The sequence below is a fragment of the Cnephaeus nilssonii genome (genome assembly GCF_951640355.1).
Source record: "Cnephaeus nilssonii genome assembly, chromosome: 22".
NCBI classification, from domain to species: Eukaryota; Metazoa; Chordata; class Mammalia; order Chiroptera; family Vespertilionidae; genus Cnephaeus; species Cnephaeus nilssonii.
In genome coordinates, this window is record NC_137093.1 from 5,357,183 (window position 1) to 5,383,737 (window position 26,555).

General features: G+C 48.0%; 1 protein-coding gene across 1 annotated transcript in view; it reads right to left on the reverse strand.

Moving 5' to 3' along the window:
* CCDC60 (coiled-coil domain containing 60) overlaps nucleotides 1–26,555 on the reverse strand; it is a gene marked incomplete at both ends in the record, with an annotated part of 97,140 nt that overhangs the window by 18,741 nt on the left and 51,844 nt on the right. The window contains 3 exons of the mRNA XM_079763296.1: nucleotides 3,394–3,501; nucleotides 9,189–9,296; nucleotides 14,673–14,828. Coding sequence (XP_079619422.1) covers nucleotides 3,394–3,501; nucleotides 9,189–9,296; nucleotides 14,673–14,828 — 372 coding nt within the window. The remainder of the gene's footprint in view (nucleotides 1–3,393; nucleotides 3,502–9,188; nucleotides 9,297–14,672; nucleotides 14,829–26,555) is intronic.

Genomic DNA, 26,555 nt, shown 5'->3' on the forward strand with positions numbered 1-26,555 from the left:
AGGAGGGGTTGTGGGGTGGGGAATGAGATACCAAGGCAGATCCACTGGGGAGAGGTGGCTGTGATTTCTGGACCATAATTTCCACCTGCTGACACTTTCTGGGAGCTCCTATTTGCTGGGAATCCAGGGATGAGGGCACCGAGCTCTGTCCCCTCTCTTTCCAGCACACGTGTTCCTAACGTTCGCTTGAAGATGTCTGTCCATGGTGGCAGTCAGAGTAATTTTTCTCAGATACTTCACTCTCTTTCTGAACCAAGTTTCACCTTCTTCTCTGAGTGGGAAGGCTGTTGTCTGGTTTAGGAGGCGTCGTGTGCCCATGACCCAGATGGAGAGTGGAGGTAACTGCTGATTTTGCACCAGGAAGAGGACAGAGGTCAAAGCTCTTGGGATCACCACCCAGGTCGCCCTGTCCTGCCTCCTGAGTGAGGGGTGCATGCTGATCACCCTGCCATGACCCCCACTCCTGTAGAGATGCCACTTGGGTAAAGGACTGGAGGAATGCGATTAGAGCTGTGCAGAGAGGAGGGCAGAGGTCACTCAAATGTCACCTCTTGAGTGAGTCACCCCACCCCTTCGTCACTGTCACATCACCCTCTCAATTTCTTCATGACACTGAATATCCCAAAGTATCTTGATTATTACATGTTTATCTGTGGCCTCTCCCACCTCCCCTAGAACAGAATCCAGAGAGCAGGGATGTGTCTCTTCTTCCAGTGGTGCCTGAAAACAGCAGGTTGGAGGGAAATGAGGCTTTTCAGGGGCGGGGACACCTAACAACAGAAAACCACTTCAGTGTAATAATTGCTATTGTGTGTGTTGTTACATTGTCTTTTTGTAAGAGCGACAGTCTGGAAAACACTTAAAGTTTTATTTCTTTTCTAGCCTTAAGTCTCAGTGGCATTGATAATCACAGAGCTAACTGCTCTTTAAACAGGGATTTTAGTCTTGAGTAGCTGTCCTACGGGGAGCTCTCATTGTGTTCCCAGACATTGGACTAAATGCTCTGTGCGCGTTCTCTTAATCCTTACAACAACTCTTCTAGGTCAGGAACCCATTAGGTAGATGAAGAAACAGAGGCCCAGACATGTTGAGTGACTTGCCCAAGGTCACAGTACACGGCAGGGCCTGGGCTCATCCAGGCCTGTCTGATGCCAAAGTCCTGATCTTTATCCCTCTAATCCATCTAGGCTTTAAACCATGCAATGGAAGGTTTGGGGAAATTCTCATTATGACATAAGGATGAAACATCACAAGTAGGGATTAAGTGTTAAAGAGAAGAAAGATACCCTCTGCCTTTCTTGCTAACGAAAAAGATACTTTCTGGCACTTTCTAGAGAAACTTAACCCCTTTCCCCACCCCCTCCACTGATTTGCTAAATTAAAAAAAAAAATCAATCTCAGGCAGCGTTGTGCTGGAGCTGGCCCCCACGGGCTCACAAGTTCTGAGCGTGCCTCTTCCCAGCTGCGAGTCCCGTGACATCATGCTGCTTAGCCTGGATGCAGCCGCAGCAGGACGATTTCCACCGGGACGTGGCCTGACTGTAGTCATGGCTTCTCCCGCGGGGAGAGCTGGTTATTAACCCTTTACCTGCATACACTGACCCCTAACTAAAATCACTGCCAGGAGCAAGTAGATCGCTAGAAAACACAAACCCCAGCGAGTCCTCTGGCTTCCTCTGGGAATCTCTGCTGTCAGGCATGGCTGAGGTTCTGCCCTGAGAAGTCATAGTAGAACCTGCATAACCTCTCAAGGTGACCACAGGTAACAGTTCTTTTGGTCACGGTCTGGGCACATTCCTAAAGCCAATCAAAGGAGAGAAAGACGGTTCTTTCTGTCTTCTTGGCCCCAATTCTGCATTATGTTCTCACCTCAATTTGGGAGAACAGGCGCTCAGCTGTCAGAGGCAAAATGTTGCCGCTGGAAGCTTGCTTGGGGAGATGAAATGCTATTAGAAGTCCATTGGCCGAGGGCCCTTTTCTTAGAATCTAAGCAGTCAACTGTGAAAAAAATTAGATGTTGCTTTGACCTGGAAATTCGATTTCTCAGAATCTAGCCAACAGAAATACTGCCAACAGGGTTTAAAGTGTGTGCATGATGATGCTCCGTGCAGCCCTATTTGAAATGCAAAAATTTGACAGCCATCAATAGAGAAATGGGTATCTAAATTATGGCCCATTTGTACCATAGATACAAGTATCCTCTTAAAGCAGTGGTTCTCAACCTTTCTAATGTCGCGACCCTTTAATACAGTTCCTCATGTTGTGGTAACCCCCAACCATAAAATTATTTTCGTTGCTACTTCATAACTAATTTTGCTACTGTTATGAATCGTAATGTAAATATCTGTGTTTTCCGATGGTCTTAGGCAACCCTGCTAGTGGTTCTCAACCTGTGGTCTGCTAGTCGTGACCCACAGGTTGAGAACCACTGCTGTAGAGAAACATGCAAATTGACCATCACTCCGCTACACCCACCAGCCAATCAGAGAGTATGCAAATTAACCAAACAAAAATGGTGGTTAATTTGCATACACAGGCGTGGAGCAAAGACTGAAGACAGTGTACAAGGAAGAGGGAGGGAAAGCAGAAAGCGGGGTGAGGGCAGCAGCGGCAGTGGGAGGGAAAGCATGGGGGGGTGGGCAGCGGCGGTGACGGTGAAAGTGTGGGGAGGTGGCGGTGGTGGGAGGGAAGCCTGCCTCGGTGGGCTTTGCTCCCTTCTCTGCTTCGCTCAGGCCACAGGAAACCCTATTCTTGCAGGAATAGGCCTGAGGAAGCCCTATTCTTGCAGGAATCTTCCTGCAACGGGCCTCTAGTGTATATATATGTGTGTGTGTGTGTGTGTGTGTGTGTGTGTGTATATAGAGAGAGAGAGAAAGAGAGAGAGAGAGAGAGAGAGAGAGAGAGAGAGAGAGAGAGACTTGAGAGAAGGGAGAAATACAAAGGCAAAGGGAAAGGAAAGAGTAAAAGGTAGGGAAGAAGAGGAAAAAAAAGAAGAGCAAATAAAAAAATATTGTTGGGGAGACATGGTCTAAGAAGAAACATGGTCTTAGACACAGGTGGAGAGCAGAGCCTGGCTGTGCATCCGGTGGTGTGCCTGTCTAGCTGACCAATGTCCGTGGTGTAAGTACTCCCACCATGCCTGATTGACTTTAAGCTCCCAGTATGACATCACAAATGTGGAGCTGGGGAGATGCACACAGCTGTCTCCCACAGCTGTATGCCCTGGGGCTCCAACCTACCCCTTTTTGGATCCCCCAGAACACACAGGAAAGAAAATCCTACAGCAACCCACCCACTGAAAAACAGCAAATGCAGGGGAAGAGTAAACAGGCGTTTCCTCCCCCACTGCCCAGTCCATTACTGGTTGCAGCAGGTGGAAGGGCTGAGACCTACTTTGTGTTCCAGCAGGTGATCAAGGGCTTCATGGTGTGGTGGGTGTGGTCAATAGTCAGGGCCTCCAGAAGCCAGTGGAGGGCGCACAGCTGGCGGAAGAGGGGTTCCCTGCAAAGACAGAGAGAGGGAGCACAGTGGGATTCCATCAGAATAACATTCTTCACAACTGTGGCAACAGAGACGGAAGTTGTGCTGGCTCCCAGTTAGCGATGTTGTCCTGTTCCTGCATGCGTATTCCCCATGCACCAACTCATTAAACCTTTGCAATGGCCCCATTTTACAGATGAGGAACCCGAGGCTCAGAGGAGTTAAGGAACTTGTGCTACATCACTGAGCTAGTAGGTGGCAGAGCCATGATTTGACATAAGATAACCTGTGCCAGTGACTGGGGAGTTGTGTGTGAGAAAAGGAGAGATGATGAAGGGGTCCCACAGCTGGAGTTCTTGACTTGGCAAACGAGGGGACTGAAGGAAATTAATATCCTACAGGTATCCAATTGTCCACCTGATAAAAGTACAATAAATACACTAAGAGTGTTGAAGAAGTCTGGAAACCCAGGGAAACTAGTGTATTTACTATACTTCTCCCCAACCCCAGATTAACAGTTGGACCCATCGCTTTAAATGTATAAATCCTTTGAATACTGAAGAAAAATATATTAACTATTATTTAAAAATCCACCTAAATCCTGTTTAAAATCTGTCCAACCTGTATTTGCTGATTTTGGGGGGTATCTTGTGTTACAACGAGCCAGGCGTTGACTAGGACCCTTCGCATGTGTCAGTAATTCTCCCAGCAGTCTGCGGGGCTGTGACTCAGCATCCACACGGTAGAGAAGAGGAAACAGCTCCGGGAGGTGCAGTCATCTTGCTCTGGTCACACCCCTTGTTGGTGACAGAGATGGGATGTGGCCACCTCACTTCACGTTCCCAACATCTACAGGGAGGGGACTGCGATTGTGTTCTCCTTGTGGGCCAGGGCCTTGAGGCTCAGAGAGGTAAAGCGAGTTGCCCGAGGTCATGCTCGGATTTGACCTCGAGGATTAGTGAGGATTTGAACCTGAGTCTGTATAACCCCAGAAACTGTGCTTCCCTGGGCCTGAGCTCTGATTGTTCGAGGCCCTGAGGAGGCCAACGCAGTGGCCACCTGAGAGTGAGGTCAGCAGAGGGTTAACCTGCTGCACCTTTCCTGGGAAGAGGTGGAGTCCTCACCAGCACCCCCGCCCTCACGGTTTCACCTCTTGAGCTAATGGGCACGCTGCCTCCATGAGCCTGTGTGATCGCTCTTCTCTGAAACCGTGCCCAGCCTTCATCGATACCCCAGGGCCCTTGCACCTGCTGCTCAAGGGGCAGGAAGGAGTCCCTCCGCAGAAGCGGAAGCCCACCCCTGGGCTCAAGTCCCGAGCTGACCCAGGGTCATCCTGGAAATCCCTTTTGGAGGCGATGGTTTCACTCAGCTTGAAGGGGCACTGCCTCCATGCACCCCACGCATCCCACACTCCATCCCAGGGGACCGGGGTGGCCGTGTCCACCAGGCTTAGGAAGAAACCCAGAGTCAGCAGCTCCTTTTTCTCCTCTGGAGCCCCCTCCTGCCTCCTTTCCTTCCTTCCACAAATTATTTACTGAGCACCTACTACTCCTTCTCTTTTAATTTAAAGGACCCGTCAGCCCACAGCCGTTCCCACTTTGTCTCTCTTCCCCCTTACCACCACCTTGGCACCCACCACATGTTGGCAGCTCTGGGCGCTGGCCATGCCCAGCACTTCACCAAGAGCAGCGAGCAGCGAGCTGTGTTGTGTGCCTGGCCCTGGCCTAACACCACACGTCACCCTCACAGTGTCCCCAGGGGGTTGTGAAAGGCCCTGGAGATCCCCCCTCTTCTGTTTACAACTTAGAGCCCCTGCAGGCTTGGGCTTTGGGTCGGGTGAGGTGGTATGGGGAACGGGGGCGGGGTGAGTAAAGGAGGTCATTGGGGATGTGGGGCCTGCTTGGTCACAGGGGGATGTGGGTATGTGAGCATCAGATTCATTTCTGCAGGTATAAGCACAGGTGCACACCTGACCCTGTCCCTCCCTGTGCAGTGCAGGGAGTAATAGATGAGAATGCCGACCAGGACGCACACGCGTGCTTCCGAAACCCTGTGCACAGAACTCCGGGAGAGCACCCTGTGGTCAGCAGGCCTGGAGACCTTTGTTGAAACTGCCATGCCAGCCGGAATAAGTGTGGGTGTAAGCATCCCTGAACAGAAAACAGTGTTTTCCCTATTTAGTAAGAGAGATCGGAAGATGCCTACCACGGCCTTGCAGGCCCCCGTGCTGACTGCCAAGGGCTAATCTGGACACAGGTCGCGGGCACTGCCCTCCCTGCACAGTCGCTTCCAGGAAAGGCTGTGAGGGACAGGCCAGTCATGTCAGAGCTGTTTCTCATTCCTGGAGACTATTCTCTCTCACCCCTTCCAAGATCAAAGTCAAGCCCGGCCGGCATGGCTCAGTGTTGAGTGTCAACCTATGAACCAGGAGGTCACGGTTTGATTCTCGGTCAGGGTATATGTCTGGGTTGCAGGCTTGATCCCCAGTGGGGGGCATGCTGGAGGCAGCCAATCAATGATTCTCTCTCATCATTGATGTTTCTCTCTCTCTCTCCCTCTCCCTTCCTCTCTGAAATCAATAAAAATATATTAAAAAAATAAAGATCAAAATCAAGTCTCCATTGACATGATTGAATTGATCCCCACAAAGTTAGTTGAGAATTTTCAGCTGGTTTGGGGATCAATTGCATTGGGATTGAAGGGAATGAGCAGCTCAGTCCACACTGGTTAACATGCTAACTGAGAATGTGAGAATTGACCGGCATGCCCTGCCTTTGGTAGACTGATTACAGAGTGCCTCGATGCACCACCCCTCCCTGCATCTGCACTTTGCAATGTGACTTTGCATCTCCCCCAGCGAGAGATGGAGTATTTTCCCCTATTCCTTGTATCTGGGCTGGACTGATGCCTTGCTGTGGCCAGTGAAGGTGGTGGAAGGATCACTGTGTTCATTCTGAGCTTAAGCCTCAAAAGACTAGATGCTTTGGCTCTTGTTCTTGGAACCTTCATGCCCATCATGTGAATGAGCCCGAGCTGGGATGATGAGAGACTCGGGGCTCAGTCACTTCTGTTACCCCAGCCAACAACCCATCACCAACAACCTGAGAATGAGCCATCCTAGATGGGGCGGCCTCCAGCTCGCCCATCCACGGGGTGCACACTAGCCTAGCCAGGATCAGCCAAGCTGGCTTGGACCAGAAGAGCCACCCAGCTAACCTGTAGACTCATGAGCAGTAACAAGTGGTTGCTGTCTTAAGCCACCCATTCTGAGGTGGGTCTATAACACAGCAGTAGATACTGATATAGTCATCAAATGCAGCAGAGCCTTTTAGCAGCCAAGGAGAAGAAAGTGCAGCCTTCAGTCTGGGCAGGAGTTGGCAGACTGCTGCCAGTGGGCCTACTGCCTGTGTTGGCAAATAAAACTTTTTTGGAACACGGCCACATCCATTCATTGTAGCTTTCATACTGCATGACAAAGCTAGTTTCAAGAGAGACCATCTGCTCTGCAAAGGCTAAATTATTTACTTTCTGTCCCTTTAAGAAAAAGTTTGCTGATCCTTGTCTGGGGCATAACAGATGATGATGATGATGATGATGATGATGATGATGATAAAGAAAAAGAAGAATATAATAGTAGTAGCCCACCTAACAAACCTGATACAAAGATCTGACTTAGGAGCTAGGAGATCAGGATTCCTGTTGGGAGAATTTAGGCAGGTTTCCCCCTCTCTGAGCTTCAGTTTCCCCATCTGGCATTGATGGAAGATGAGCAAGAAACTTTCCAGTTAGTTCCACAGTTGATTTGAGCCTCAATTTGCTCAGACCAAATGAATGGAGGGTGGGGCATACATTTCTTCCAGGCTTTCCACCCCCACCCCTTCTCCCCACTTCCCATCCCCAGATGATTGGGATGCAAGTGAAAGCGAGACCCACTGATCTTCACCATTTGGTTTCAGAGGCTCATCCATGGCAGAGACAGGCAGAAACACAAGGGCTTCCAAGAGACATTAGGAGAAATTGCAAGGCCTGCCGATGTTTTAAGAAGATCAGCCTTCAGCTGCCAGTTGGAATGTCCCTGAACAAATAAGTCTATCTAGAAGCCAATCATAATATCTACCAGAGGGAAGTACATAGGAGGAAAGTGGAGAGTGAGGTGTCAAAAGCTGGAATATTAGGGAAAGGTAAGGATGTGTCCAAATACATGGTAGTGGTGGTGGTGATGATGATAGTGATGGTGATGATGGTAGTGGTGGTGGTGATGATGATAGTGATGGTGATGATGATGGTGGTGGTAGTGGTGGTGATGGTGATGATGATAGGGAGGTGATGATGACGATGGTGATGATGATGGTATTGGTGGTAATAGTGATGATATTGATGGTGGTGATGATGGTGATGATGATGGTAATGGTGATGATGATGATAGTGATAGTGATGATGATGATGGTGATGATGGTAGTGGTGGTGATGATGATGATGGTAGTAGTATGATGGTGATGATGATGATGGTGGTATCTTCCACAGATGAACTAAGTGCTCTTACTAATGATCTTCTTTTGTCTGCCATCTCATCCTCTGATTTCACTTTTGCATTTTTTTTTACTCTCAAGTACACATATCGGGAGCTCCTCAAAGGTGTTGGGATGTACTTTCTGTGCAGTGTGTGGTGGTGAGAGCTTAGGCTCTGAAGTCAGGCAGACTTGCTTTCAAACCTCAGCACGGCAACACACTGAGCTCTATGACCTTGGGCTTATGCTTTCTCCCTGCAGAGAGGGGACAACAATATACCTACACGAGAGGACTGGATGAGATAATGCCTACAGAGCAGGCAGTGCATATTACTGTGCATACCATAGGGGCCTAATAATATTTGACAAATGAGTGAATGGTGGACAGAGAAGTCTAGAATTCATTGCATCATGCTCTTTTGCCCCTGGGTATGATTTTGCATCCAGGGGACATTTGTCAATATCTGGAGACAGTTTTGGTTGTCATAACTGGGGGTTGGGTGCTACTGGCCCCTAATGGGTAGATGCCGTGGATGCTGCCAAACACCCTACAATACACAGGACAGTCCATCACAACAAGGAATTACTCATCCCAAAATGTCAGCAGTGCCAAGGTTGAGAAACCCTGCCTGCGCTAACGTCAAAAGCTTCTATCTCTGTGCCTGAAATCTTCCCATTGGGAAGTGCTAACCAGCAAAAGAGAAAAAGTTGCAATTCTTTGGCGTAGACCCCAGGGGAACAAGATGACAAGGTTTTGGAAAGCCAGAGTGTCCTTCAGGGGGTTGATTAGCCCGGAACACCATGCAATGATGAGTTCACGCCTGGGGTCAGCAGATGCAGGGCTTCTCTGGGAGGCAGCTCTGCGAGTCTTGGGGAAACCTGTCCCCTGAGCCATGGCCGAGATGTGATCGCACACGCTCTGTGAGGGCTGTAGACAGATTCTATCAGGCTTTGCAAGCTATTTGACATTTAGAGCGTCTGGCTCGGTAAGGAACGGAGTGACTCAGTCCCCACTGATTTTCCACTTAGCTCTAAACCCCCGTGTCTGCTCTCTGTTATTTTTATACACCAATAGTGTTGTCGGCTCTAGGCTCCATGTCCCTTTCAGGAGGACAAAGGGACAGCCGGGTGAGTCATTTCACCTCGGTTTCGCTTGAGAAGCTAGCGAGGCAGACGAGCCAGAGGTGAGACTGTACTTACACGTGGGACTCAGGTAGCAAAGGTGAAATGAGGCAGCTGTACTTGGGGGTGAATGGGCGGGATATGAGTTCACCCTCTGCCTTCTTCATCTTCTCATCGTCATAGGTGCTGAAGAACAGGCAGAAAGAGAAACAGAGCCGACAGTGAGCAGCAGTTTTAAACACCTCTTGCCAGGGGTTATTTGGCAAATACGACTGGGCACCAACTTTATGCTGGGCAATAAACATGGCTTGAGAGATGAGGGTTCTAGATGCAGTCAGTGAATAGAGCATAGGAAAACCTCTGCTGCTGCCGGCTGGTGTGGCTCAGCGGTTAGAGTGCTGGCCCACACACCAATGGGTCATGATTTGATTCCCAGTCAAGGGCACCTATCTGGATTGTAGGTTTGATCTCCAGCCCCTGTTGGGGCACGTGAGGGAGGCAGGCAACCAATCAATATGTCTCTCTCACAAAGATGTTTCTCTCTCTCTCTCTCTCTCTCTCTCCCTCCCTCCCTCCCTCCCTCCCTCCTTCCCTCCCTTTCACTCTCTAAAAATCAATGGGAAAAATATCCTTGCCTGAGGATTAACAAACAAACAAAAAAAACACACCAAAATCTCTGCTCTCGTGGAGCGCATAGTCTAGTGGAGGAGCAAAGACAATAAGCAGGATGAATAGGTAAATTGTGTGGTATACTAGTATACAGTTGGATATATTTTCTTAAAGGGCCAGACAAGTCTTCCTGACTTTGTAGGACATAGGGTATATGTCACAACTACTTTTGGCATGAAAGCAGCCAATGACAGTATGTAAACAACATGTTCCAATAAAACTTTATTTACAAAATCAGCCTTGGGGGCTGGATTTGGCCAGCATGGCCTCCCCACCCTATTCTAGATAGTGATAAATGCTATGGGGAGCAAAAAGCAGACCAGGAGTTTGTAAGGGCTGGGAGCACTGGGAGTTGCAATTTTAAGTAGGATGATTGGGAAGGTGTCATGGAGAAGGTGACATTTGATAAAAATCTGCAGAGCGTAAAGGAGTGGGCCATTGAGATGTCTGGGGACATGGCATTCTAGAGAGAGGGAACAACATGTGCAAATGTCCTGAGGTGCACCTGGGTTGTAGAGACAGCAAGGAGGACAGCGTGGCTGGAGTGGAGTGAGGAATAGAGAGAGAGGGAAAGGCGGGTGGAGAGAGAACAGGCCTTGGGGACCATTGCAAGGACTTTGGCCTTTTCTCTGAATGAGTGAAAAGGATTTTGAGCTGAGAGAATATATGCTCTGACCTGCATCTGAGAAAGATCCCTTTGGCTGCTGTTTTGAGAATTGCCTATGGTGGGGGCAGAGGAGGCTAAGGGAGCGGGGGTGGGGAGGGTTGGGCACATATTAGGAATTTTCCTTCCTCCTGGGAACTTGAGGACAATCCTGGGGTCACAGAGTGAACTGAAAAATGGGACCAGAATCTTGGTCGCCTGATTTCCATTTCCATGGGCTTTTAATTCAACGCCAGAGCTGAGGAAGCCACAAGCAAATACCTTGGCAGTGCCTAGTCTTTTTTTGTTTTTGTTTTGGATGTCTTCCCACTTATTCAGGTCTTTGTTGATTTCTTTCAACGTTGTTTTGTAGTTTTCAGCGGACAGGTTTTACACTTTTTTGTTGTTGAATTTATTGGGGTGACATTGGTTAAGAGAATTATATAGGTTTCAAGTGTACAATTCTATAATATGTCATCTGTATATTGTATTATATATTCACCACCCAAGTCAAGTCTCTTTCTATCACCATTTTTATGGCAGTGCCCTGTCTTACTGGCTCAACTCTTACCCCCAGTGGTTTAGAATATGCAGAAATTAACCCATCTTTTACACTCCTTAACTGCTGGTTTTAAATCTTCTCTCAACCACGATAATAAGACAAATTTTACCTTTTGTTTTCCCCCTACCTTTTCAGCTGAAAAACGAGCTTGAACACAGTGGGAAAGACTGGGCAGGCAGAAATCTTTGGGGACATGCTTGCTTTTCTTTTTTCCCTGCATAGTTTATCAGACTTAAAACTTTTGTCTGAAAGAATTATCCTGTGGTCTTAGATCCAGAAGGGAGAAAAAGAATCCCCTTTGCTTTTATAATACACAAGATCAAATACCTTGTTTAAAAAGGAACACTTGTACTTCTGATACTTCTGTGACTAGAATTATAGAAGCATAGTTCTTAGATGTGAGATGCTTTCAAGTGTGCCTGGAAATTAAGATTTTTAGCCATGGCCCTGGCCGGTGTGGCTCAGTTGGTTGAGCATTGTCCTATGCATTGAGCGGTCTCTGGTTTGATTCCTGGTCAGGGCACATACCCGGGTTGCAGGCTCGATCCTTAGTAGGCGGGAAGTGCAGTAGGCAGCCAATCGATGTTTCTCTCTCTCTCCATCTCCCTTCCTCTCGCTCTAAAATCAAGAAAAACATCAAAAATAGTTTTAGCCATAAATCTGAGGATTTTAGGTAATTGAGGCCCAAAGAGATCAAATTCTTTTTATTGAATAATAGGAGCCAATAATCACTGGGAACTTTGCATATGCCAGACTCTGTGCTAAGCATTATTTAATTTAATCCTCAGAATAAATGTGTAGTTTGGTATCATTCCCATGGATGAAGAGAAAGAGGTTCGGAGAGACACAGTGACTTGCCCAATGTTAAACAGTCGTATGAGGGAAGGCAGAACTTGAACCCAGTCCTGTGCTCTTAATCACTACTCTGTACTGGTCGGGATGACCTATCAATGCTATTCTATAACCCTTGCCTCCCAATGGCTACATTCAATGGCAGTATAGCTTCTGGTTATCCTATATAATAAAACCCTAATATGCATTTCGACCAAATGGTGGAACCACCAGTCGCTATGATGTGCACTGACCACCAGGAGGCAGACGCTCAACACAGAAGCTGCCCCCTGATGGTCAGTGTGCTCCCACAGAGGGAGTGCCGCTCAGCCAGAAGCCGGGCTCGTGGCTGGCAAGCATAGCAGCGGTGGCAGGAGCCTCTCCCGCCTCCGCTGCAGGTGGGTGGTAAGGAGTGAGGGGTCCCGGACTGCGAGAGCCCTGGACTATGAGAGTGGTGTCTGATTGCTGGCTTAGGCCCAATCCCCCCTAAGCTGGCAGGCAGATATCCCCCAAGGGGTCCTGGACTATGAGAAGGCACAGGCCAGGCTGAGGGGACCCCCCTCCCCCCCCGTGCAGGAATTTCATACACCGAGCCTCTAGTATTTTAATAATTGGCCTTGTACAGCTCATAGAATTCACCAGATAAGACATAACCAGACCAGTGTCTACAAGAGGAGCAACCTCATGCATACTTAAACCTATTAAACTTTAAATAAACCACGTCTCTCACCCGGAAACATGGATCGGAGAGGGGAGAATGGTGTTTTGTGACTGTGGATTAAAAACCCCATCCAAACAAGGGGAATGTGACAACTGAACAATTTAACAGTCACCCAAGGATCTTTAACGGACGCCACCCCTCCCAGCGCCCGTTCACTTGCCTGTTAACCTGAGCACAGCTCCTGCACAAAAACAGCCAAGTTTATTCCTTCTCTTTATTCCAGGAAAGGCAGCCAGCCGGCCGGTGGCCCTGGGAGCAGCAGACCGTGGGCACCGTCGGCTCAGGGGAGGCAGTTTGCTCTGAGCTCCTGAGACCCTCATGGAGAGGGTCCCCCTCTCGGCCCCCACCCCTAATCATTGAGTGCCCTTCTCTGCATCACATGCCCCTTCAAGGTTCCATGAGGGCACTTCATGGTGGCCCCTTGAGTGTGGATGGAGGAAGCTCAGGTCATGATGTGCTTGCTTTTTTTTTGTTTTTGTTTAATGTTTCTGACTTTAGGCAAAAAAAACACCATCACAGCCTCCCTTTCAGCCCTGGCCTTCCCAACCAGAAATGCTGGCTGTAAGAATTTCTCTTGGGCTGATATGCATGTGTCTAACAGCGCCTCTTTTTTGTCATCCAATGAACTCCCGCTTGGCTTTAAAGATCCTGCTCAAAAGTCCTGCCTCTGGGATTCTTGCCAGATTCCCTAAACTTGAGGAATGGCATTGTGAAATAATAGAAAAATGTATGCATCGGTCTCTTCCTCTGGTTTTTGGCACAGAGCTTGCAAAACCCTCGTAATGTCCTAGCACTAGGTCTTTTGTTCTAATATTTAGTCTTAGACCTTGGTTTCTGACACACAATTCCTAAATTTTTTGGAATTTCCCGGGTGACAGGATTGTCTGTTTCTAATAAGGCAACTCTTGGTGGGTTCCTGGATGGCTTCCAAAAGCCATGATTAGAGCTTGGAACTGCCCCAGCGGGTAGCTCCGTTGGTCGGAGCAGCATCCTGTGCACCAAAAAGGTTGCAGGTTCGGTCTCTGGTCAGGGTGCCTGCAAAGGGCAACCAATTGGTGATTCTCACATCAATGCGTCTCTCTCTCTCTCTCTCTCTCTCTCTCTGTCTGTCTCTCTCTCTCTCTCTCTAGCTGGGTGCCTCAACACCTCCTTTCTATCCTGATATGTGCCCCATTCCGTCTGCATGAGCTAAGGACCCCAGGAAATTGTTCATGCTGAGTGGCACCGTCCACGGATTCGGGTGTCATTCAGCTGGGGACTCAGGATGCTTTTAACTGACGACCTGAGTCCTAGGAGGAATTATATGAGCACCTCTAAGCCTTATTCCTAATCTCTAAAACGGGGCTAATAATAACACCTAGTTCATAGGACTGTTTTAAAATTTAGACAGAAAGTTGTGCATAAAGCATATAGTAGACCCATTATAATTATTGCTGTGGTTATTATTATTAATTGCTGCTGTTATATGATGAACATTTCATAATGGGTTAGTCTGAATGTGGTCCTCTCTTGACTAGAGGAAAGACCTTTACCCCCCAAAAGGGGGGGGCTACTTTATTAAATAACCCAACAGACATTTTTGCCCACCTGCTGGACACTGAGCCAGGACCTAGGGTTTCAGGTGAAGGCCTAGAGTATCTGTGTGGATTAAAGTGAACTAGCATACAAACACATTATGGGAACCCAGAGCCCAAATGGGTGTGGGGGTATTTGGGTTGAAATCCAAGAAAACAGGAGAGGACAGCATTTACGCTGGGCTTTAAAGATAATTAGAATCTTAGTTGGACAAGGATGCAGGGAAGAGCAATGGAAGGCCAAAGGAACAGCATGGGAAAAGGCCTAGAGGCAGGGACAAGCCCGGAAGGAGAGGGGAAGAGGCACGTTCGGGGACCAGCAAGGTGTAGTGTGCTCTTGATGTTGGATATGAGGACAGATACATGGAGCAGAAAATATTCCACTGAATTCCAGAAGGTGAGGGTGGCAAGGTAGGCTGGACCAGACTAAACTAGTCATTAGACACTAGCTGGAGAAGGGTCCCCACGCTGATAGCTGCCATCCCTCAGCCCAGCCAGGCAGCGTTCGCTGTCCAAGGTCCTTCCTAAGACCACTCGTGCCACAGCTACTCTGCTTACTTACGCCAAATGGATTTCTGAGATCTTTTTGGCTGGTTGGAATTTATGTTCCTCTTCCTCTCTTAGTTTCTGAAGTTGCTGTTGCCTCTTTTTCAGCGCACTCTCCTCCCTCAGCATGGCAAAGTACCCGCGACCTATCTTCACAGACCGGATCAGGAACCTAGAGAGATGGAGACACATGAGTTGACTATAGAGAAAGACGCTGTCTTGCCCTGGCTGGTGTGGCTCGGTTGGGCGTCATCCTGGGCACTGGAAGGTTGTTGCTTCAAGTCCCTGTAGGGGACACGTAGGAGGCAGAGTGTGGGGCCAGCGCAGAGGACACCCATCCTGTGTGGCCATTGCCGTGGCAGTGGGAGGGCCCCAGGGACGCTGGCAGACCCAGCCAGCTCGGTGAGCTGTGGGCTCCGATTTCAGTGTGTAACTGGACAAAAGCCTCCAACTTCCCCTGCAGAACTTGTAGCCAATTAGATCTTGAAATGTATGTGTTGTAGATGGAATTATGTTCCCCCAAAATTCATAGTTGGAAGTCTTAACCCCGGTACGTCTGAATGGGACCTTATTTGGAAATAGGGTCATTGCAGATGTAATTAGTTAGGGTGAGGCCGTGTTGGAGTAGGGTTGACCCCTCATTCAATATGATGGGTGTCCTTATAAAAGGGAGAAATTTGGACAAAGACACGCATGCAAACAGAATGTCACGTGAAGATGAAGGCAGAGATGAAGTGATGCTTCTATAGGCCAAGGGATGCCAAAGATCACCAACAAGCTACCAGGAGCTAGGGGAGAGTCGTGGAGCAAATTCCCACAGTCCTCAGGAGAAACCAACCCTCCTGACACCTTGATTTTGGACTTCTAGCATCCAAACATGTGAGACAATGCATTTCTGCCGCTTAAGCCACCCGACGGGCAGTATTGTGTGAGGGCTGCCATAGGACAAGAACACAGTATGAGCGAACATCTAGTCCTCCACTCATGGAACAGCCTAACTCTTTTTATTTCCTTTGATTTTAATAACACCCCAATGAATTAATTTTATAACAAGGGACAGGCGGATGGTCCATGGTGCAGTGAATCAGAGGGCTTGAATATTATGTTCCAGGCCCGGGGCTGGATACCTGCTATGTGTCAGATTCTGTGCTGGGCACTTATTCTGTTTCAAGTTCTGTTTAAGGCACTGGCATTGCAAAGGTGACCATATCCTCCAAGAATTCGCAATGGGGTCATAATTAGGAGGTTGGTAATAGATTTATTTACTTGACTTATTTGTGCCCTTATTCCAAAAAGTATTAAAGGTAGAAAAGAAAAAGAAAAGGGCAGGAAAAACAAGAAAATAAAATCAGGCGAGACAAGTATCAAAATCCATGCCACATGATCTAGTGCACAGATTTGGCCCTGAGCATCCCTAATGGCCAATGCAAAGAGGGAAACACAATCCCTCACGTGATTTCTAATGCCCAGAAGATTTTTAAAAAGCGGTTCAGGTGTTGTCTAGCTATTCCTTGTCCTGAAACTAGGAAGAGATTTCTCTCAAGGACCTGTACAGGAGGACACTGTGAAAAGCCAAGTCTGCAGCACACCCTGAAATGCAGTGATGAATGCCTGTCTTGTCAGTAACTCACAGAAAGAGATAGGGGAGTTGGTGTTGGCCAATTGGAGGAACTCTAGCAAGCAAGTTTTCTGGTGGAATTGCAGCCCCTCTTCAACCCAGGCAGCCAGACTCCCACCTGCCAGACCTCTGGAAAGACCTGTGTGAGAGATGAACAGAGTTGGGGGCAGGGTCTGGACCCTCATGTCAGACACACCAGTCTATTCTGGGAACTTGAGTCTGCAGGATGTCCATCTAGCGAGCTTGAAATACTCCCCTGGCACACGGAGGCCCATTTAAAAGATGCTTCATATTTTAGCAAATTCCCATTTAATTCCCTACATTTTCTTCATCATTATTGCTGATTACCAGGCTATTTGTGTGAAGGGAGCTATTTGCAGGGAAGAGCAGTTTTCGCCTTTCAATCCACTCACTCGGGCCTCTTGCTCACTGCTTTTCACAATGGAAAACTCCCCTGGCTAACATCGCAGGAGGAACAATGGGGAATGAAATAATTAACTGCGTCAGGCAAGTGGAGGGAAGAAGCAGATTAGAAAATGGAAAGTTTCCTCTACCCAATGCAACTTCCTCTTAACCAGTGCATGAGGGCGGGCTTTTATTTTTAAGGGACATATGTTCTCTGCGCGGGAGTCTGCGCGAGCTGATGAATGAGGAATGTTCCTGTGGCCAATCGGGACGCACTCAGCAGGGATTAGCTGAGACGGACAGAGGGCAGGAGTGGGCAGCCCGGGCTTCAGTCCCAGCCCCTTCAGACCTGAAGGCAGGTGTCTGCAGAGTAAGGCTTGGGCAACAGCCCCGGGAGGGGATCTCTACTCTGCCATCCCTTAGGCAGGCTGTCAACCTCTTCACCTTCAAATGGGGAAAATATTAGCTCTTGCCTCAGAGGGCTGTTGGGAGGATTAAATGAAATGGATTGTGACATCAAGAGCTCAGTATGGTGCCTAGTACATAGGATTCAGTTATTGGGAGCTATTATTATTGTCGGTTTACCCAAGAGTCCTGAGAGGTTGGTGTGATTTACAGATGAGAAAACAGGGAAAGGTGAAGCAGATGACGAGGGTCACACGGCGGAAAGGAGCACAGCAGGGATCGGAAGTGCGTGGGCGATTTCACAACTTCTCTCTCCACCTGCCCGGCAAGCACATTCAGAGGAAGCTTTAAAGCATAGCGTGGGTGTGTCGCTGGGCCCCTGTGCAGAGTTTATCTCTCGGCTCGTAGAAGGAAAACTGGAGGCTTGCCTTTCCCCTCTGGACCTTGCTTTACCTAGTCCCGTGGTCGGCAAACTGCGGCTCGCGAGCCACATGCGGCTCTTTGGCCCCTTGAGTGTGGCTCTTCCACAAAATACCACGGCCTGGGTGAGTCTATTTTGAAGAAGTGGCATTAGAAGAAGTTTAAGTTTAAAAAATTTGGCTCTCAAAAGAAATTTCAATCATTGTACTGTTGATATTTGGCTCTGTTGACTATGAGTTTGCCGACCACTGACCTAGTCCAAGACACTACCTGTGGCACATTAGGTCACTGGTCAGCAAATACTTGCCTCCCCTCTCCCCCTTCCTTTAGGCTTTGCCAATGTGACGTCTTTGGCCAATGGGATGTTAGTAGATGTGACTTGAACAAAAGCTTGACATAAGCTTGCTCATTTAGGTCCGTGACAAGGAAAGAAACCTCACTATTTCACTAAATCCAGAAGAATGAGAAAGGCATGGAATAGACCTGAACCAAGCTAATGTTAGCCCAGATAAGTAAAACCCCAGCTAACCTACAGACATATGAGCAAGGAAGAAATACTAAAAGTCACAGAGTTTTGGGGACATCTTGTTACACAGCATATTATGGTGAAAATAGCTGACCAGTGCATCATCCCTTATAAGACATACCATTATTTCATGAACCATGAAGAAGAAAACACCCATGCCAATTACATTAAGTCATGATTGTACGTTGCATCTCCAGTTCAGAGATTGTTAAAATGTGAAAAAAGTGCCTCTTAAATATGATAAAATATGGTATTAAGAAAGAAATTGCCTCAGGCCCAAGAAAAGATGGTCTGGAACAGAACTTGGATCATAGAGTAATTAACAGCCCCTTCTGAGAAGCATCTAGAATATCTGGTAAAATATTTGGGCAATTTTCTGATATCCTCTAATCATTAGAGTCTAATGAGATTAAGAGTTCTTTCTGGGGTATTAGATTTAAGCACACAGGTGGCCCTTCAGACTTGTAACAAAGCTATTGCCCTTCAACTATCCATTTCTCCCTTGAGTGATGCTATGTGGCTCCTTATTACTCAAGGTGTGTTACTGGACCAGCAGCATCCTCATCACTTGAGAGCTTGTTAGAAGCACAGAATCTTGGGCCCCAGTAAGGCCTCCTGAGTAAGAATCTGCATTTTAACAGGAACCCCAAGTAATTCCTATGCACCTTGAAATTTGAGTTGTACTGGTCCAGCCACCCTTTTCCCTCTATTAACAAAGCAACAACTTCAGAAGAAAGCTTCAAATGGGCTTTAAAGGAAATTCCCTTGCTACAAGTTTGAAATGAAACTTTGAGCACATGCTAGCAGCCAGCTCATCTCAGACAGTTCTTTCAGTGTGTCTGCAGGAGACATTCACCCTCGAGGGCACTCTGCTTGCAATAACTGTCCCGAGTCAGCTTCCATTCGGATATATTGATTTCAGAAGAGAGAGGGCAAGGAGGATGGACAGAAGGGATCTAAAACGCTCCTCTTAAATTCTCAGGGCCCTACAGGACACTAGGACTGAAGGCCGTCTAAACACAGTCCCAGTTGTCTTCACTGGGGGCCAGGCAAGAAGCTGTGGAGTGCTGGACAATTTGGAGGCCATGAATGGAACTTACGTTCAACCTTTCTATTAGGGGGCATGGGATTAACCACTGCAAATCACTTTGTCAAAAAACCAACAGCCCAAACATCACACACACACACACACACACACACACACACACACACACACACCCCTTTTAATGGCATTATAGCTTTGCATACAGCTGTTTCTCACTCACATCTTCCATCTCTGCTTGCAAGAAATATGGGGCTATAAAGCCAGGAGTGCTTCCTCGGAGAAGGAATGACATTTAGATGAACAAACACTTCTAGCAACCCGATTTCAGGGATGTCCTGCTCTTACAGAAGGGGATTGCCTACGTAGGAACCTTTCACTGAACACATTTTACTGTTTGCAAATCATAGCCAATAATTCAGTTTCTCTCCAGTTTGTGGAGGCTGGCGGCTTGGAAAGCCTACTTCATCTATGGCTCCCCCACCTTATTTTGTCAGTCCACCCGGATATATTGATTTAAGAAGAGAGAGGGCAAGGAGGATGGACAGAAGGGATCTAAAACGCTCTTCTTAAATTCTTGAATTTTCAGGCAACTCATACAACAGGCAAATTAATAACAGGCAGCCCCAGTTCAAATGCACACCGTGCAAATATTTTTGCATTTAAATTCCCGCATTAGAATGCCCTGTTTATACAATAACTTAATAAATCTAGCCCGGCTGCCAAATTGACAAGAAGGTGAGAATCATTCATTAAAATGCAAATGCAATTGAGATGAAATTTGGAATACATTTATTACAGTAATTGAACTTCAGTCAACTGTAGTCACAACACCGCTTTTGAACTGCCTTTCTGACAAAAGGATGCGTTGTATTGTTCACACCCTCCCCCCCACAAGTTAATATCTTTGTCAGCATCCAAATTAGACATTTCCCGACTGCTAATGATTTGCAGTGGAGATTTCACTCTTCTTTATAGGACAAGATTGCCGGAGATAAAGGTCAACTGAAAACACAAAAGATTGCTCTGGTAGCATATTGTGCGTACAGCAAATTGATTGCAAACATATTCTGAGTGCTCAGTGCAGCCTCGTTCTTATTAAGTCACATCGGAACATCGCTTTACCATCCCTAGGTCATTTGCTAATTGTAATGCCAACAATGGGAGCTTTTCGGAGTCGGATCAAGAGCTCAAGATGGATTTCTCTCCTTTCTGAATGGCTCAGCCCAAACAGAAAAGGGCCTGTTCACGGATTCCTTGGGCTCATAAATCAGGTGGAAGAAAGATGCCGTGGGACTGTGATAAAGGCTTAGGAGCCTTGACTCTCGGTGGGAAAGTCACTTTAGCTGCTTCACTCGTATTCCTTCTGGCTCCTTTGCAAAACTTGGTGGCATTTCTGAGTTCTGGGCAAATGTGCACCCAGCAGGTGCTATTTGAATTGGAAGAAGGCGCAACCTAGAGAGTGGCTTCAGCTGAGGACGTCACTCTATGGTGGCCAAAGTAATTGGTTTTGCCTGTAAAGTGGAGACGTTCCTTTTGTTCCCTTTACCCCTTTCCTATTTGTCCCCTTCCTATTTACCCCCTTCCTATTTGCCACCTTCCTATTTACCCCCTTCCTATTTGCCCCCTTCCTATTTACCCCCTTCCTATTTGTCCCCTTCCTATTTGTCCCCTTTCTATTTGTCCCCTTCCTATTTGCCCCCTTCCTATTTACCCCCTTCCTATTTACCCCCTTCCTATTTGCCCCCTTCCTATTTACCCCCTTCCTATTTGGCTGATGAGCAAACTAAGGCTCGGAGAGGTCCGGTTGTCTGACCACAGGGTTCCTAGCTGGTGGAGCTGGAATCTAAGCCCAGGTGTCCGGTTCCGGAGTGCTGCGTGAGGAAATGCACGGGCGTGGGAATGTCTGCTCAGCTTTAATGGTCATTGTTTCCTTGTCTCTCAATGTCCGTGACTTTGGGCGAGTCATTTCCACCTCTTTGAGGTGCACTTCCCTCCTCTGTAAAATTGGGAAATTAATGCCCATCTCAGGATACGGTGGAAATCATATATGAGAGGCATTTAGCATGGTGCCTGGCACATCGGAGGTATTCAGTAAATGGCAGCAATTATTGTCACGGGCATCATCACCCCCACCACCATCAAAGCCATGAATGACTGCGGCTGCCACTCTCTGGCTGTGGCCACAGCCAGGACAGTGGTTTGGCTCTGAGCCCCGCAGGCTTCTGGGAAGTGGCACTCAGTTCAGGTAGTGAGCTTAGGAGGTTCTCTTCTCTAAGGGTGGCGGCCAAAACAGTCTAATTAGACCGCGGTTATTTGGGGATTTGGTAAATTGCCTTAGGCGGTAGTTCATAAAGGTTTGTGAATCTCCGTCCATGGTGGGTAGGAGAAATGCTTGGTTATCATGTACGTAATGAAATTTATTAAACTACAGGGCCAGGGAATTAACCTCTGCCCTGCTGACTAAGAAATTACATGCAGAAAATGTCTAATTATAAGTGGTTTTCTTTTCTGGGTTCCTCCTTTACTTAATCGCTAGCTCAGATTTTCACTAAAGAAAACGAAGAAAGAGGAAAAGGAGGAGGAGGAAAAAGAGAAGGAGGAAAAGAGGGGGAGAAGAATGGAAGGAACCCGCATCACAGCCCGGTGATGTTTCACAGGGCGGCACTGGGAAATGATATGGGTGTAGGCAAAAGTGGGATGTACATTAATGTCAGTTAGACCGCCGGGTTCTAACTCCAACTCCACCAACACCTGGCTGTGTGATTTAGGCAGAATAATTAACCTCTCTGTTCCAGTAAGTAGGAATAACTGTCACCACCACACCACCACCAGCACAGCTAGAAGATGAGTAATTCCACGTAGCAGTGAGTGTGAAAAAGCTTTATGGCTACTGATCCCTCTAACTTCTTAAGGTAATCCTCCAAGGCAGCTGTGAGTCGTCCTATTAGCCCCTTTCACAGCGAGGCAGTGGAAGTACAGAGAGGTTCCGGCATGAACCCCGCCCTGTACTGGAAGTCACCTCCGCTTTTCCCAGGCTGGGTTCGGCACCCCGGTCTGTGTGATCCTGAGCTACTGGTTGACTTGCCTGTCCATGAACTCCATCCTCCCACCTCCACCCCAATCTGAGCTCCTTGAGGGTCAGAACAATTTCTAAATCTTTTCTGCGTCCCCAGAAACTGGCACATAGGGAGTCCTCAGAAAATATTTATTGCACGAATAACGAAAGCATTTGAAACCCTTGCATTTCAAGCCCCAATGAAATGCATGCGACTTTGGAGCGTGTAACAATGACGCCACCACCCAACTTGGTTGTTGTCTTTGGGTGGAGTAGGCGTGTAGAACCGTCTGCGCAGACGCTGAATCATCCAAACAGGCTGGAGATGAGTGGTTGCCTTTGAAACCTGCGTTTTTTCAGCTGGGAGTGAGACTGTCGCTGTGTTCTGGAAGAAGTGATCAAATGAAACAGGCTCCCCACGGGCCTCTCAGGAAAGTTATTTCTTTAGCTCATAATACCGTCTCTGACCTGCCTCCTGCCAATGGCTACACGTGGTGTCTAAACCCCTAAAGGGAACCCCAGCGTAGATATCAGGTGACACAGTTGGCACGTCTCGTGCTTTGATTGATGGTACGGCCTCCTGGACGTGGCAAGTTTATGTAACCGCGCTGTCCACACACACTCACCCTCCCTCACACCCCGTCCTGCCCCTGCAAACCTGGTAAACATCCTGAAGTGCAAACAGAGCGACCGTGACCTGATGTGGCCATTTTGTCAGAGGGTGCTGACAAGGCTGCCATCCGCACTGGCTTCTGGGTGCCGCGGCCCATGGCTACGCCTTAATGAATGTGAGTCAGCAGCACTGGTAGGAAGAAAACCCTGCCAAGTGTCAACAAACAGTTCTGCATGCGTCCCAATTAGGGGGACTTCTGGGAGGCAGCCGCAGCCCACCGCAGCTCCCGTTTCCAGGCAACTGCTCTCGGGAGTTCTGCACCTCCTTGGAAAGGGAGTGCTGGCAGGTCTGCCTTGCAAAGGAGTCTAATGCTCCCCCCCCGGTCTATTTACCCCATCTTACTTCGCAGCAAATGATGCTTGGGGGGGATGCAGAAGCAGCTAGATATCCTGAGGCAAAAGCCTTGGGGGGTGACTCAGGTTTACAAATTCATCCTAATGATAGTCTCTCCTTACAGAGCACTTGATCCCTGTTGTCAGGGCCCCGATGCCCCACAAGCGTTATTTCATTTAATCCCTACAGCAGACTCACAAGGCGGGGATTGCCGTTTCAAAGATGGGGAAACTGAGGCTCACACAATTGCAGCCACTCGCCTAAAGTCACCAAATAAGATGGTGGGAAGGCCGGCGGCGTTTGGACCCTGGTCTGTCTGAATGCAGGAGCCGTTGTCTTAACCACTGCCGCCCGTCAGCTCACAGACAGGTGCCGCCTGGGAGGACGGAGGCGCAGGGGAGCATTCGGAGGCAGTTCAGCGTCAGTTTTCAGTTCTGAGATAAACTGACTTTTTTTTTTTTTTTTAAAGAATGCAAACCCCACCACCCTGCAATACCCATCATTACCTACTGTGCTTAATGGCTAAATGGCACGAAAGGGAGGATTCTTCCTCATGGACCTGCCCGTGTGGACATAAAAAATGCATTAGCAGAAAGAGAGGCTTTTGCTGGAGTGCACGGACGGTTTGCAGACAACAGGCAGCGGAGTAAGGCACCAGGCCACCGGCCTGCCATCTTTTTACCCATGTTCTTCTGCTGGTTGAAGGCAGGGAGGACTTGCGGGAGGCCCGGACGCCTCAGGAGTTCGCCCAGGAGTTTGCAATGGCGTTTCCACTAATTGCCAGCACCAGGGACATCCCAGGGGTCTGAGATGCAGAGCCGTTGGAGGGGGTGTGCGGTCAAAGGCTTCCTTCCTGAATCCACAACTTGGTCTTGCCCGTCATCGTGAGAAGATGCTTCTGGTGGCCCCTTGAACATGGGGTGGGTGATCATCTGCTACTGTGTGTCCTTGTCGGGGCTCATTCAGACAGGTCCTGGAAGACGCAAAACCTCGGCCCAGGACTGCAGGCCGGCTCCCTCCCCTCCCCCCTCCCCCCAGGGTCTACTAAGCTGTATCATTGGAAACTAGCCTCTTAACTGTCTGGTCCCCCAAATTAGGCAACCTTCTCTCATCTTGCTCTCCCATTTGAGACATCCTGACACCATCTCCTAGCCCAGTGCCTGACAGAGAGCGGGAGCTTGGTGAAAGGTGTCTTTAGTCACCTAGCCTTCCAGGTCCCCTCTGACTGTGGTCCTCATGTAGATTGTTTTCTCTGCTGGGGACACCTCCCCCGACTCCCTACTTGCCTCTCCTTTGGTCCTTTCCTGTTCGCTCTTCTACACCAAATAGGCACAACGTAGAGATGTCGAGGGGTGTAGCTGGTAAAGGGTAAATGAGCCTGAACACACACCTGTTACGGCTGTGTCTAGTTTGTGAACCACTATAGACACTCATACTAGTAACTTGCCTGTGCTTTTTTTCTCTCCCGCCCTCCTCCCAGAGCACTGTAAGAGCTTACTTTTATGTGAGTGACTACCACTGAAGGGCTGCTTGATTGTACAACCCAGGGTGTTGTTAACATTGTATTGCACAAGTTGCATTTTGGGGTTACCATTCACCCTGGAGTGTCCATTGTGAAGCGTGGCCCTGGAATTGTGCACAGGGGCAGCCCCGCTCTGAACAGAGACCACCCACCTGAGCCCTGCGTGTGGGGGATGGTAGGAGCGCTTCAGGAGCAGTGCACGGGCCTCCCCTCCGGGCGCTTGGCAGCTGATATGCACTTTGGGGCCCTCTCAGGGCAGAGCCGGAGGTGAGATTCCCGCTGTAACTGGCTGTTTGGATCTGGCTCTATTGAATGGATCCCTGCATAAGCTCTTCTGGTTTAAAGAGCGTCTTGCAAAAACGATGTTCTAGCTGGTTTCCTAAACTCTGCACCCACCTTCTGCCAGGAAGCTCTTGTTTGGCGCTTATCCCACTCTTATCGGGACAATTCCTAAAGCTAAGCCCCCAGTCAGATGCGCTGAAGGGCCAGGCCATGCCTTTTCTGTAAGTGGGGCCCACAGGCCTCGCACAGCAGCACCAAGACCTTCAGAATTTCCTCACCCCCAAACTCTGTCTGCCTCACAAGTCACTTCAGGGAACTCGCGGAAGCATCATTTGCGACACTTCTCAGGCTGTTTGACTCCTCAGGCTGTTTGGTTTGCCGTCTTGCATTTTTTAGCTCCGGGCAGGAAAGTACTGTGAGCATTCTTGCTGAATTTGTTCTCATTAGTGTGGGGAATTTTGGGAGGGTGAAGCCCAAGCAGTTCTGTTGGGGGTCCCTCTGGTCCAGTGGGGTATGGCAAGGCGAGGCTGTAGTGAGGTTTGACTTTGGGGAAACATTCCACTCCCTATCATTGTCAGTCTAGTGAAATGATCGCTGGCATATGTCTGAGTTTCTACAAAATAAAACAAAAACCAAGTGTGCTCTCCCTACAAGTTTCTCGGGAAGAAAGGGCCAGAAGACCACTTTGGTTAGACCCTAGTTCCCTCAGATTGGGCATGAATAGGGCATTCTGGAGCCCGAAGGTAACTGCCCATGCGCAGATAGCCTGAATGTCGGGGAGTCATCTGATCAAGCCCTGTCTGCCTTTATAGACATTTGAACATTTTCATACTAAAAGGTTTTAAAAGTGAAGTTGTTGACATGGAAGACGTTCATAATCTATTGCTAAATAAAAATCAGGTTACCAAATGGTACACACAGAATGGGGTTTTTATTGGTTAAAAAAATATACACGTGTCTATATAGAAAAATACTGCAAGTTGTTATGCCAAAATGTGAATAAGAGCTATTCCTGGGTGATGTAATTGTGGGTGGTTCTTCATTACTGATTTATATAGACTTATCTATATTTTCTAGTTTTTCAAGATTAGTTTATTTGTGTATTTTTTTAAAGTTCTTTAAAATATAGGGTTTGTTTGCTAGTTTGAGCATATGCAAACTCTGTGAGCCAACAATTCCACTTTTAGGTATATTTTCACCAGAAGTGCATACATATGTTCAGCAAAAACAACAACAACAACAACACACACACACACACACACACACACATGCGCGCGTGCACACACAAACATATGTGCAAGAATGCTCATAGCAGCTCTATTCATAATAGCCCCAATGTGGAAATGGCCCAAGTGTCCCTCAATACCAGAATAGGCACGCTGTGCTATCTTCCCACAGTGTAAACTATTAAAAAACTGAGAGAGAACGGCAGTGTGATAACTCTCAGAAACACAATATTGAGTGGGAAAAAGCCAGATGTACAATTTCACTTATTTTAAGTTCAAAACAGGACAAACTAACCCAAGTTTAGAAATCAGGACAGTGGTTTTCTTCAGGGTGGGGTAGTGACTGGGAGGGGACTTGAGGAGGTTTTTGGGGGGGACCTCGGTCATGT